We start from the raw sequence: 15102 nt of genomic DNA, 5'->3' as shown, positions 1-15102 counted from the left end.
GAAAGTGAAGGGGTCTTAATTGGGGTTTGAATCCACGGCATGCATTGTCACTTTGAAGGTCCTATGACCCTGACTGTGACAAAGATGACATAAAATATGGCGGCATTCACGTCTCACATTATACCAGGCAAAAGTGGCAAAGGTACCCCACTTCAAACTAAATAAAGAAGTGAAGGGGTCCGAATACAATTTGAGTCCACTGCACACAAGGGTCCCATGATCTTGATGGTCACAAAAATTGATGTGACACAAGTAAACCAAATATGATGGCAAAAGTGTCCAACATGCAGAAAAGGACAAATGTGAGGGGTCCAAAGTCTTTCTGAATCCACTGTAAGTAAAGAAAATTAAACATTTAATCATCCTTTGAATTTCCAGACTGTAACCCCAGGAATGAAATCACGTGGCAAAAGCCCCTGAAAACAACCACAAAGTACCCCAGCTGAGAGTCTGCCAGGGGCTCCCAACCCCACCCTGCGCTGGCGAGGCTGTTAAACGCCAATCCAAGAGTCGCCCCCATGGAAATGAGGGTATCTGGAAGTCCTGGTGCCCACCTCTGTGCCTCATCTCCCCTTCTGAGACCAGGCCCACCTATAGTTCCTGGGTCCTTTTAAACTCTGAAGGGGTGGGGGGGGGGTCAGTTATCCTTGGCCGGAGGTCACATCTAATGCTGCCTATGGACAGCCACTGGAGGGCACCCTGTGTCATTCACTGAAAAAAGTATAACATTGATGTTGTTCAATTCAATATACATTTTCTCTTTCAAGCAACTTAAGATTAGTCATTTAGTGTTGCAGCTTGAAATATTTGGTTTCAGATCTCAAAGTAAAAAAATTTGTTTGTACCAAAGTAAGTTATGGTGGAGAGAATAAACATAAAAATCTTATTTCATCCATCATCCAACCCGCTGTATCCTAACACAGGGTCACGGGATGTCTGCTGGAGCCAATCCCAGCCAACTCAGGCTGCAAGGCACGAAACAAACCTCGGGCAGGGCGCCAGCCCACCACAGGGCACACAACACACACACCAAGCACACACTAGGGACAATTTAGAATCGCCAATCCACCTAACCTGCATGTCTTTGGACTGTGGGAGGAAACCCACACAGACACGGGGAGAACATGCAAACTCCACGCAGGGAGGACCCGGGAAGTGAACCCAGGTCTCCTTAATGTGAGGCAGTAGCACTATCCACTGCGCCACCCAATCCTATTTCAGTTAACCTAATATTTTAGGTTGTTCGTGTGCTGTGTGTGAGGGGCCGTTCGTATTTTCTTCCAGTCGAACTTTCCAGTGTGCTGGCTTTCTGACTGCCAACAACAAGAACACTTTCCCGAGTGGAGTGGACGTGGCTATACAGGTCTGGGCATTTTTAGCAGCAGACTTTTATAATGGAGGATTTCTGGTAATTGGGCGGCACGGTGGCGCAGAGGGTAGCGCTGCTGCCTCGCAGTTGGGAGACCTGGGGACCTGGGTTCGCTTCCCGGGTCCTCCCTGTGTGGAGTTTGCATGTTCTCCCCGTGTCTGCGTGGGTTTCCTCCCACAGTCCAAAGACAGGCAGGTTAGGTGGACTGGCGATTGTAAATTGGTCTTGGTGTGTTTGTGTGTGTCCTGCGGTGGGTTGGCACCCTGCCTGGGATTGGTCCTGCCTTGTGCCCTGGGATTGGTTCCAGCAGACCCCCGTGACCCTGTGTTCGGAATTCAGCGGATTGGAAAATGGATGGATTTCTGGTAAGTAACCCTGTTTCTCAACTGTTAATTTTAAGTATAAGAACTCGTAATAAAACGTTCTTTCAAGAAAGCTGTAGAAAATTTTAATATTTTTTTTGCTGTATATTTAAGATTTACACTGCAAAATGCTTGTGTATTTGCACTAGATTTTTAAATAAATGTAAAAAGTACAGCATTGGAATGTGTTACGTTCATAATATTTCTAATACAGTAGCATAAAAACAGGTTACGACCAATAAACCAGTTTTAATTGTAACAACTTAAAAAATAGATTTACTTCAGTATAAAACAAGTGAATTACACCCAATCACTCGAAATGATTTGCCTCAACTTAAAAATTGTGGGTTCAATAAGATAAAAAGAATTATATTGGTTCAGATTGAAGATATTAAGTGTGAATCATCCATCCATTTTCCAACCCGCTGAATGCAAACACAGGGTCACGAGGGTCTGCGGGAGCCAATCTCAGCCAACACAGGGCGCAAGGCAGGAAATAAACCCCGGGCAGGGCCCCAGCCCACCGCAGGACACACACACACTTAGGGACAATTTAGGATCGGCAATACGCCTAACCTGCATGTCTTTGGGAGGAAACCCACGCAGACACGGGGAGAACATGCAAACTCCACGCAGGGAGGACCTGAGAAGCGAACCCAGATCTCCTAACTGTGAGGCAGCAGCGCTACCACTGCGCCACCATGCCGCCCTAAGTGTGAATCATTACCTTATTTTATTATGGAGGTTATACTTTTTTCAGTGTTCCTGCCAGTTCGAGTTCCCCTCGCTGACCCCAAAAGTGTGCAGATTAACTCCGGGCATACAAAACGGAGTGGCGCCTTTTTAAATGGAGGAACCGAAAATCCCGTCTGAAGGTGTACACCACAGTGCTAATGCCACGCAGGTCCCGGGGGGCTGCAGTATCTCTGCAGCTTTCCATTCCTCCCACACTCTTACCAAGAGACTCTTTTGATGGCTTTCACTGCACGCCTTGTTTAATTACTGTAAGCTTTTATTCGTTCTCATTTTATTTTGCCCGTAGGTGGATGCAGCAACACTTCATCGCTTTCGGTTTTCTACTTAGTTTTGTCAAATCAGGCCTTGCTGTCAAGGAGAATTCACACTTAGGGTGCATCGCCTTCTTGGCCTTCACTCTGGAGTGGCAGCCACACATGACGGGCAGAACGGACTTGGAGTGGAAACGGGCAGCGTTAAAGTGACGAAATAAAACTGTAGTAAATGTCACATCGGTAAGAGCAGGGCCAAAATCAGCTCGTGAAATAGGAAGTCTGATGAAACAGCAAACGTCCTCCAGAAAGAGCCAAAGCTGAAGTGAATGGAAAAACGAAGCAGCCGCTGCAACTTTCTGCCGCTTACGATTGCGCCACTTTTGATCACATTATACATTTTTCCGTGTGATCTTACGGACTGTTTTATACGTGTCTGTCACGATGCCATTTTGTGTCATTCTTGTAGCGAGTTTGCGTCTCCTTAAGGTGTGTACCTCAGGAAAAGGGTTGCTGAGGGTCCGCCCGAAAACGGGGGACGGCGCCTTTAAGGAGAAGACACAGTGCGGACAGGACGGTTCAGTTGAAGACGATTTGACCCGGAAAGGAAGAGAGAGACGGGGTTGGGGGGCATCGAACGGTGAAGCGGAGAGCAACAGCGTGTTAGCGTCGAGAATCCACCTGCGAGCCACCGGCACTTCACCCGGGGTTACGAGTGGAGTGGTTTATGCCGTTTGCATCGGCCGCCTGCGTACTCAGTTGCGCTTCCAGCATTTCACCGTCCTCTTCAACTTTCAGAATAGTAAATTCGAACTGTTGGACGGGTGACCCCCGGGACCACTAGAGTCGAACGAAGGAGATGGCCCATCCATCAGCCACTGATCTCACAGAGACTTCCGCTAAAACGAGAAGCTAGTGAGCACATTTATTTACAAGCAGGAGAAAGGGACAAATGAAGTCATTTTATGGAAAAATAAGGGGCCCTTATGGTCACGTGTCCAGTGAAGTTGTCACTTGGATGTGCTTCATCAACACAGAATTCACTGTCTTAATCTTCTTTATTTATTTATCTGGTTTGTACAATGCTATATACTGTATATGCTGCCGTTCTTTATTATATTCTGTAAGTGCCTTGAGCATGGGAAAGGCGCTATATAAATAAAATGTATTATTATTATTATTATTAACACGCGACACTCTGTCACCATCATGAGTAAGCGGAACAAACCTGACGCTGAAACTTCTTTCTTGCTTACCTGACAAATCTCGGGACACATTTGTCATTATTGTCATTCGTCACATTTGGCAAGTTAACCCTTAAAGATGTAAATAGCTGGGTGGGGCGGACACTATATAATAAAGGAGAGGCGGATATGAAAGGCACTATATTGTAATAGTGATAATAATGAGAGAGGAGGTCTTTTCGCTTGACCTTTGGTGGTCCGGCCGCCTGCGTTCCCCGTTGCGCTTCCAGCATTTCACCGCCCTCTTAAACTTTAAGGACAAAAACGGAGAAAATCTGGGGGGAGACGGGTTCTCTCTAGGGATGGAATTTCGCACCCTACTTTGTGATTTTTGTTTTCTTGTTATGTACTCGTTGTTTGTGGGATTCTATTTAAACTGCCTTGCCTGTTAATATGTAAAGACACTTTTTTCTTTTCTTTTCATTTCTTTAATGCCGTCCATCTCATGCTGATCTGTCACGTGTGGTGAGAGGATCAAATAGGACGAGTGCTGGCCACGTAACCCCGAAGGATTCCAATAAAGCGCTCCAATTACTCTAGCGGTGTTCTGATCGTGCTGATCTCCCGGGGCTGCGGTTCATTCCTAACGATGTCCTCTCAAGGGGATGCCCAGCTGTCTGTACTGGACCCTCGGAAAGCACCAATGGAAGCCGTGTGACGCAATTCTTGACATTATTTTTATAATGTTTGGGACAAAGACACATATGTTTTTGATTTACCCCTCCGCTTTGCAGTTTCGAAACCGTTGCGACATCGTGACTAAAGTGCACATCGCAGACTTTCATTACAGGCGATCTGCAGACATTTCAGTCACAGAAATGAAATCGCTTTTTATGCAGAGACCTGGGTGGTCTGTAGCCAAGTGCCTACATTTCCCAGCAGCCCCTGCGCCCTCTGAATCTGCCCAGTGGTGTAACACTACTGAGGCTGCTGGGAAGAAGGGTAACAAAGCGGCCCTTTTTAAAAGGATCCGAAAGAGATGCAGAAGGTGTTGCGATCATTGGTGTATATTTGTTTCTATGCATCACACACACACACACACACACACACACACACCCTATGGGATTACAGTTTCTATCTGGACGCATGTGGCGGGCTGTCCTGTGCTCACTTGTCCCTGGTATTTTATCTTTGTCTGGTGAGCACTCCCAATCACGCCACAACTAGAACCTGGTAGGACAAAACTTTATGTTTCATTTGGGGGGCTGTTCAGCCATTTTAACATTAAATTCATTTTTAATATTTTTGATATCTGCTTTCAAAACGTTGGTATCATGAGTTTTAAATTGGATATCAGTACTTTGAAATTTGATATCAGGTTTATAAAATTTAATTTCTAAACTACCCTTGGAACCCCTCTTGTGATGCTAATAAATGAAAATACAGAAAAAGACCCAGTGAAGCAGACAGAGCAGAGAACAAAATACAATAAAAGATTTTCAAGCCCCCCCCCCTTAAAGAAATGACAACAGCTGGATGTGTAAGCAAACATTCCCCCACCCCCAACACATAAACCATAGAAGTAACATGCAAGAAAAATGTTAAGGCGGTGGACCGCACACGATGTCACTTCTTAAGTGAACTTCCAGCCCTTTTTCCAGTTTCTGGATGCTTATCCCAAAATAAAGAGTTGCTACACCTCACCACGTTAGGATTAGGGTTAGGGGGCTCACTCCTGGAGCTCATCCTACTAGCCCCTGGTGTCTCGAATTGCACCTTAATGAGACAGGACACTTGTCCATTACAGCAGGAAGTAGGAAAGCCACATTTGTGGGATTCCTGTGCCACCTCCAGTCATCACCGAGTCTGCCATCCAAACCTTATTATCTCCAGTAACATCCGACTGTGGAGCCAGACTGCCACATGTCACCGCAGGTCTATGCCAGCAGTTAAGGTAGCGTGTAGGATAAATGGTTACGGTTAGGAGTTAGTGTGCTTAGCGTGTCTATCAGCGATGGACAGGCTGACAGACGAGATAAGACAGGAGTCTCCATGGATTGTGATGTTTGCTGATGACATTGTGATCTGTAGTGAGAGTAGGGAGGAGATGGAGGAGACCCTGGAGAGGTGGAGATATGAGAGGAGAGAAATGAAGGTCAGTAGGACCACCAAGACAGAATACATGTGTGTGAATAAGAGGGAGGTCAGTGGAATGGTGAGGATGAGGGGAGTAGAGTTGGTGAAGGTGGATGAGTTTAAATACTTGGGATCAACAGTACAGAGTAACAGGGATTGTGGAAGAGAGGTGAAAAACAGAGTGCAGGCAGAGTGGAGTGGGTGGAGAAGAGTGTCAGGAGTGATTTGTGACAAACGGGGATCAGCAAGAGTGAAAGGGAAGGTCTACAGGACTGTAGTGAGACCAGCTATGTTATATGGGCTGGAGACAGTGGCACAGGAGACAGAGCTGGAGGTGACAGAGTTAAAGATGTTAAGATTTGCATTGGGTGTGACAAGGATGGACAGGATTAGAAATGAGGACATTAGAGGGTCAGCTCAGATTTGACGGTTGGGAGACAAAGCCAGAGAGGCGAGATGGCGTTGGTTTTGACATGTGCAGAGGAGAGATGCTGGGTATACTGAGAGAAGGGTACTAAGGACAGAGCTGCCAGGGAAAAGGAAAAGAGGAAGACCTAAGAGAAGGTTTATGGATGTGGTGAGAGAGGACATGCAGGTGATGGGCGTGACGGAGCGAGATGACAAGGACAGAAAGATATGGAACAAGATGATCCGCTGTGGTGACCCCTAACAGGAGTGGCCGAAAGAAGATGAAATGTGCAATCGGTTTGATTTGTGACAACGTATAACCGTTTATTACCAAACTGCTGGTCTTGCCATGCGCTGACATCACCTCCGCCGTGAATCTGCTGCTGTAGACCTGAGGTAACGTAGGGTGCTGTGGCTCTGCAGGTCGACACATCTCATTATCTCTGGCACTTCATCCATTAAAATGGGCTACAGTGCCCCCTACTGGTATTCTATCAACACTGGTGAGGTCACTACAACATCTAATGTCCCATCTCGTGTGATGCTCTTTGAAAAAAAAAAAATCCCTCACAACGGCGATTCCCATCAATTTCCTTTTTCCTGTTGGGTTCAAGTGGTCTCCAAGTCAAGCACTAATACAAACAGACTTCTTACTTGTTCAGTTGCTCCTCAAACTGTTGGACCGGTGACCCCCAAGGAGGTGATCTGGGACCACTAGAGTCGAACGAAGGAGATGGCCCTTCCATCAGCCACTGATCTCGCAGGGACTTCCGCTAAAAGGAGAAGCCAGTGAGCACATTTACAAGCAGGAAAAAAGGGACAAAAGAAGTCATCTTACAGAGAAATAAGGGGTCCTGGTGGTCACATGTCCAGCAAAGTTGTCACTTGGCTGTGCTTCATCAACACGCGACACGCCACCACTCTCTGTCACCGTCATGATTAAGTGGAACAGCCTGATGCTGAAACTTCTGTCTTGCTTATCTGACAAATTTCAGGACTCATTTGTCAAGGCACTATATTATAATAATGATGTACTTTATTGGGTCAGCCATCGTACTGCGCCCAGCAGCAATTTTCAGGCCTCGTTTAAGGACCCAACAGAGTGGCAGTGGGAGAAAAGGGGGAAACAACCCTGGAGAGAGCATCAGTCCATCACAGGTCACACACACTCACACACACGCACGCACACACACACACTCACACGAACACACACTCAAACACATTCACACACAAACACTCACACACACTCAAACACACACTCACTCACACATACACATGCACACACACACTAAAACACACGCATACACAAACACACACACGCACTCACACACACACACTCACACGCACACACACATGCACAGACACACACACACACTCACACACTAAAACACACTCATACACAAACACACACATACACTCACACACACGCGTACACACGCACACACACTCACTCACACGCACACACACATGCACAGACACACACACACACACACGCACACACAGACACACACGCAGTGAGGCCAGTTTGTAACTCCCAGTTTAGCCAACCAGCAGGTTGTTGGGATGCAGGGGGGTGACGGCCCGGGTTGGCTCCATGGTCCTTGGCAGTACTCAGACCCAGAACTGTCCATAACGTGTTTGAAGTCAAGTGTAAGGAACAAGTGTTTTTATTACAAAAATGTCAATAAATAAATAAGACACAAACACATCAAGGTAAGGGTTTTTGTGGGGGTTCAAATCCAATATGAGCAAACTACAAGAATTCTAACTTAAAACGAGGCTCCACGTCCTGGCAGAATCCATCTTGTTTCACGGTGCTTCCTTCACAAAACGCTGTCTCCTCTGCTAATCATTCTGAGGTCTCGTCAACTCAAGGAGACATCCACTTGACAGGCACAGTCATCCCTTTAAAAACAGGCTCGGATCCCCACACTGCCAGTACCTCGAGGGGCCCTGCAGGACGCCATCCTGAGCCTCACTCTGCCTCCCATCTGCCACTGTTGCCACCTTACAGCCTTGAGGTGGGAGCCCACTCGGACCACATGGTCGCTCCTGCTCTTTTGGGGTGCTCAGCCCCCTCTGTTCTCCTTCCTGTCCTTCACCCTTTAACTGCCAGTCTCCCTCTCGTCTTCTGTTCTGCCCTGCTTTACCTGCTCATACAGAGTGCTAACAAGGCAATCGATCGAACCGCACGTGTCTGCACGTAACTGCAGTATCACCCCAGCACCCTCTGGAGCCCCTCCGCCTCACTACCACGCAGACCCACCCGTCGTCTGAGCCCGAGCACACTTTCATTTATTCATTTATTTGTTCATTTAAAAATTGCATGACGCCACGGCCCCGTCTGCTGCTCCTTATCACAGGGAGAAAGAGCCTCGTTAGCATTTGGACAATCTGTGAACGGCCTGGCATGGGACTCGGACCACCGTTGCCAGGTCCGCAGTTTTCTCATCCAATTTGGCTATCTTAGATCGTCATCCACAGGGAAAAAAAAAGGGCTTTCACAGGTTGCGTTTTATTGGGCTACTTTTTAACAAAAACAATGTGCTATTTTGGGCTATTTCTCAACACCCCCCCCCTCACCCAATGAAAGTTTTTCTCCCATCTCCCACCCTTCCCCTGCTATTTACACTTGTATTATGTTCTTCACTGTCCCGTTGTGTGATGGTATACATCCATTCTATCACAAAGGGGACCCCCAGCCCCACCTCAAACTTTGGTGTGTACCCAACCCTCTCACCCTGGCACCGCCCCCACGTTCTGGTGTGTCATTTTCGTCAAACTCAGGCATTGGGCTATTTTTTAGGGGGGGCGGGTGTTCTTTATTTGTAAGCAGCCATTGGGCTATGAATCTTTTAGAAACCTGGCAACCCGTACTCGGCCCTAGAAGTCTGGTTCTGTTAGGAAAGCAATGCCAGGCACTTCGCCAACCGTGCCATCCTCGTGCAACATTAATGTGATTTTCTGCGGTGTATTTACATTCCCTTCTTCTGGAAGCCGCCTGTTATCACCCAACTGAAGGTCATGGATTTCGAGTTTAGTCAAACATGAAAGGAGCAGCAGAACTGGAATAAAGGTGACCCGGTGAAAAAGGTGGGCCTGTGTGTGGGGTGGGCTGGGCTGGGCTGCAGGGGGCAATCGGGCCGTTCATTAAGCCTAAAAATGAGCAAAAGGCGGTGCAAAGACATGCATGGGGAACCCGATGGATCTGCAGATGGCTTTGATTTCATTAAAAGATCGTAAAATGATTTATGTGAAACCGTCCAGACGCTGCATATCTGACTGTGGAAAGTATTGCGTAAACACAGATGATCCCGAGTTACTCAGTAATGAGTTCCTAGTGTAGGAGCTGAAGGGGAAAGAAAAAAACAGGAAAAGGTGAGCTGAATGTCGAGTACAAAAATCTGGACGTGCGAGAAGCCCTGGCGAGATTTGACACTGTGCTGTGTGGCTAACAGTCCTATAAAATCAGGGAACGTCTAGTTCTGGACAATTTGGAAGAATTCGTAAAAAAAAAAACAAATCAAAAACTCTGCCATCCTCTACAGGGTTGGTGCCTGCCTCACGGTTAGTGCTGCCAGGACTGGCATCAGCAGCTCACAACCCTAAAACTGGATAAGCTTTAATAAAAAAAATACGAGATTTAACGCGTCGAGATACGTCTGATATCGATGCTCAACGAAGGGGAAGAGAGGCTGACTGCCGTGGAAACGAAGACGACGGCACTGGCCAACTTCGGGAAACAGGAGGCAGCGTTTGGTGTGAGACGTCGTCATCGGGGCGCATCTGTGACGGGACATTCTGATTGGTGGTCGTGGTCGGGGGGGAGGGCGGTCCAACCAGAATGGGGTCGGAGGTCAGGTTCGTTGACGTCTTTTCCTTTCCTTTGGAGTGGGGGCCCACATTTATCTACCTGTCTAATTTTGTTATGATGTACAATATATTGCATATTTTCTGTTAATCCAATAAACTTAATGTCACTGCTGAAATCCTACTGTGTCCATAAGGCAAGTCAGATATTAAAAGGAGGTTCAGCCAATGAGAAACAAAAATCCAAAGAATTCAGAGGGGCTCCCAAACTTGTTCATATGACTGAATATGGAATACAACAGGGCACCTGCTTTGACTACATACAGAGAGATAACGCTGCAATGCCTCAGAGACGCGCCATACGTGGGATTGAGTGCTGCGGCCTACAAGTCAAAGTATAAACTGTTACATGGTAAACTTTTTATTTCTAAGTTAGGAACATTTACATTAAAATAACAATGGAAAGTACAATAGAGTACTGGCAGCTTTGTATGCAAGAGACACGAGCTAGACGTGTTGCGTTCGCTACGCCCCGTTTCTCCGATCCGGAATTCTGAACTCTGTCTGACCTTCTGGTACCACGGATGTACAGTATATGTGGTCGGACTTTGCCCAGATGTGTAAATGCCGTATATGTATTGACACACACACGTGCTGCAGAGACAACTTCAGGAGCTGTCAGTTGGTAATTCCTCCCCGAGTCGAGGGGTGGCGCTGTTGACTAATGCCGCTTCTCTTTTTCTGCCTGGAGATTCAATGCGTAAAAAGAACGTCAGGGTCAGATATCAATTCCAGGGTCTGACTCTTCTGACTCTGCCCCCCTCATAACCGACTCCACCGCCATCCTGAGTCAGTCTTGTCTTGAACTCCTGTCCATTGAGACGTATCAAGAAGATTTTGTATCAGTTATATTGGGAATCACCCAATCCTTCAAACTCTCGTCGAGATTTAATTTTTTAATGGATACATTTGCCATTTCTTCCCCCATCAGTCTACTCTCAATAATTCATCATGACGAAAACTATTTTTTCTTAAAATGAAAAACCAAAACCTGTCATTCATACGAGTATTCGGACCCTTTGCATCGCACGGCATCTGGGTCTGAAGACACAGGGAAGGTTTGAGATGTGACGCCATCACCAGCCCCGTTTCCGTTTCCTTTAGCATGCAGCAGAACACCCCGGAAGACTTGTGACACCATCTCCGCTTCTGGCTTTGCTAGCCCCGCCCCTTCAACTAGACTAACAGCAGCACTTCAAACTACCCATAAGCCATTGCAAAAGTGTTGTATTGTAATTTAAAGCCAAATTCTGTCATTCATACGAGTATTCGGACCCTTTGTGTCTCTTGGGGGTCCGTGCCTGAGGTTTTAGGCGTGATGTCGTCACCAGCCCTGTTTCCTTTAGTATGCAGCAGAACACCCCGGAAGACTTGTGACATCATCTCCACGTCTGGCTTTGCTAGCCCCGCCCCTTCAACTAGACTAACGGCTGACACAGCAAACTACCCATAAGCCTTTGCAAACGTGTTACATTGATTCAGTTCAGTTTGTATCCGTTGTGGTTGCTGTGTGATTTCCAGCCTGTCTTTACTCTTTTGATTTAGCCTCGTATGTTGTGTTTAATTGTTTGGACTGCACACATCCTGCACGTTCTGCTGCTTGTGTTTGTGTTTGAATAAACTGTCAAATGTTCTTGTACTGAGCACACAATGAAGTTGACTTGACCTCTTAAATCATCCAATTTATGGATCTGCTTTGCCCATAAGAGTGCTGTGAATGTCAGAGGAAACTGGAAAATGCAAAAAAAAACTCACAACGACACCAGAAAATACACAAAGTCCACATAGGCAGAAATTCAAAATGGGGGACTCTGGGAGCGACGGGCAGAAATGCAACCCCCTGAGCCATAAAGGACAGCAAAGTGCCAGATATTGCCATGCTGGTCAGTAGTAAGTCTAGTATTCTTTTACCACCAAATACAATTTTCCCTTATTAACGTATAGCATCTGTTTGTCTGTTGCTACATTTGGTGTAAGATTCTCAACAGCAGGCTAATGTTCGCAGTGTGCCATCTGTTGGAATGGAAAATACAATCCAATGCAGTGTGATTTTGCTCCAAATCAACAGGCAACATAAATAAACGGGCCAAGCTTCTTTTGAAACGAGTGAGTGGTTTCAGAGGGTACCCCCCCCCCCCCCCACACCCTACCGTACCCCCGACACACAGACAAGCAGTAACAGGGGCTCACATCACATTCGAGGATTTTTAAACTGGTTGCACATCCCAATACTGTCCCTGTAGGAAAAGTCATGTGGTGCTGCATTCCACCGTGTTTCAGAGATGATACAAAATAAAATAAAAGAACAAAACATCAAAGAGGACGTGACAAGACACTGTAGGAATGAAACAATGAAGCTGCACCAACCTTCATCTGTTGCACACGCAGCCTTTCCTCCTCCATTTGCCTTCGTGCCTGGTCCTGCTCTTCCTGAATTCGCCGTTTTTCCTTAAGAGAATCCAAAAAAAAAAAGAAAGAAAAAAGAAAAAGAAACAACCGAGTCACTTCAGCGCAGAGAAGCTCAATAAGTCGAGCCGTCATTCATTTTTAAAAGGGTGCAACGCTGCTAATTATCTGCTGTGTAAGGTCACCCTTCATTAGGAAAGCCTCCTCCTCCTCCTTGTCCTCCCTGCTGGCAGAAGCCCACTAGAGCTAAATTGTAGGATTGCTGGATTATGGCCATCCTGCTCTGAGGACACCCGGGCGAGTCTGAGCCTCATTCATGAGAAACGGAAAAAGGAAGAGAAACTCCTCAATCTGTTCATCTCACGTGTACCTGATTGGTAAAAATAAAACCACCAAAGTTACACTGACTGAGTAAGGGCGCTATACGGTAGATAGACAAGGCACTAAATAATGGACGGCTAGTGTAAGGCACTATATAATAAATAAATAAGGCACTATATAATACACAGCTAGTGTAAGGCACTATATAATAAATAAATAAGGCACTATATAATACACAGCTAGTGTAAGGCACTATATAATAAATAAATAAATAAGGCACTATATAATACACAGCTAGTGTAAGGCACTATATAATAAATAAATAAGGCACTATATAATACACAGCTAGTGTAAGGCACTATATAATAAATAAATAAAGCACTATATAATACACAGCTAGTGTAAGGCACTATATAATAAATAAATAAATAAGGCACTATATAATACACAGCTAGTGTAAGGCACTATATAATAAATAAATAAATAAAGCACTATATAATACACAGCTAGTGTAAGGCACTATATAATAAACAGCTAGTGTAAGGCATGATATAACAGATAGATAAAGAACTATACAATAGATAGACAAGGCACTATATAATGGACAGCTAGTGTAAAGCACTATATAATAAATAAATAAGGTACTATATAATAAACAGCTAGTGTAAGGCATGATATAATACATAAAGAACTATACAACAGATAGACAAGGCACTATGTAATAGGCAGCTAGTGTTAGACACTATATGACAGATATGCACACACATGCCATGGTCCGAGTGTTTGAATTGTTAATGACCTAATGAGAAATATGAACACCCGTCTCACACGTCCCACCTCATAAAGGCCCAGCATTGCTCTCGGACCCCGCCTCCAGTGTTTTTCCGCTCTTTTTATTCTGCTGGCACATTTTTCTCTAATGTCCACGTGAAGAGGTCATAACAGACTCAGAAAGCTCTCAGCTGGACACCGTCCTCGGTGCCAAGTCACTTCCTACCCATCCTGTTTACATTTAGGCACAGGATTGTCCATCCATCCATCCATCTGTTATCTAACCTGCCTAAACCAGTTCAGGGTCACAGGTGGGATTTTATGGCACCTAATTTTTCAAGATGGTATCATTTTCACACACGTACATTCATAATCGAATTCAGGGTTGCAGGGGCCCATAAAATATCTTGATGGCACTGAAGCCCACCCTGAACAGGACACAATTCCATCGCAGAGCCCACTCGCACACACACACACACACACACACACACACACTGGGTAACTGGTCATCTTAAACTGGCCCACACATCCCAAAAGCTCAAGTACCTGGAGGCAAACCCACTTGGACAGAAGCAGGACGTGCAAAGTCCCCCAAGGCAGCAGGACTTCACCCCCCCAATACCAAATCTGTGAAGCCGCAGCAGCAGCGGCAGCGCTAGCCACTGCACCGCCATGCCACACTCGCTCGCCTAACACACCTAATACAAATACTTTGAGGAGAGCATACGAGACGAGGCACATCCTGCATTCCATACCCAAAGTCCTGAGCGCTGAGTGACGGGGGCTCTCCAGGTGCCAAAGCTGACGACTTTAATTTCCAAGCAGCTCCTTGCTCTGTAACCTCAGGAGATGTTCTCTCTCTCTCTCTCTCTTTATATTTTTCTCCTTCTGTAATTAAGCACTTTCCATCATTTCTCATCCCAAAATGCAATCAGCCTAAAAAAACCGAGGTCCTGGATTCCAGAAGCGGCTTTGTTGTATCTGAGCTTTACGGCCACCCCAGCCACCGCCACCCGCTCGGCACTCCTTTATACGATGCCAGGCCCCGTCCTACTAATAATTAAAGAATCTAAACAGAAGCCCGGTGTCCGCTTTCCCCGCTGAAAAGACGAGCACCGGCCAGGCACTCAATTATTTAAAAGCCAAGGGAAAGGGAGGGGGGTCCACGGTGGCTTTGTGCTCAGCAGCTGGCGTCCTCCTGATGGACGGGCCGCTTGGTGGGACTGGGCATCCCTCAGAGAGACAACGTGCTTTGTGCGACTTCTTAG

At 46.2% G+C, this 15102-nt stretch overlaps 1 protein-coding gene across 1 annotated transcript in view; it reads right to left on the bottom strand.

The window, feature by feature from the left end:
• Positions 1 to 15102, bottom strand: part of palm3 (paralemmin 3) — a 65403-nt gene that overhangs the window by 7063 nt on the left and 43238 nt on the right. Inside the window, exons 3-4 of the mRNA XM_028822628.2 lie at positions 12704 to 12784; positions 7121 to 7239 (exon numbers count right to left, since the gene is read on the bottom strand). Coding sequence (XP_028678461.2) covers positions 7121 to 7239; positions 12704 to 12784 — 200 coding nt within the window. The remainder of the gene's footprint in view (positions 1 to 7120; positions 7240 to 12703; positions 12785 to 15102) is intronic.

Source organism: Erpetoichthys calabaricus, chromosome 17 (genome assembly GCF_900747795.2).
Source record: "Erpetoichthys calabaricus chromosome 17, fErpCal1.3, whole genome shotgun sequence".
In the NCBI taxonomy this organism is placed as follows: domain Eukaryota; kingdom Metazoa; phylum Chordata; class Cladistia; order Polypteriformes; family Polypteridae; genus Erpetoichthys; species Erpetoichthys calabaricus.
Note: the sequence above shows the minus strand (reverse complement) of the source record. Positions and strands in the feature narration are given on the sequence as shown.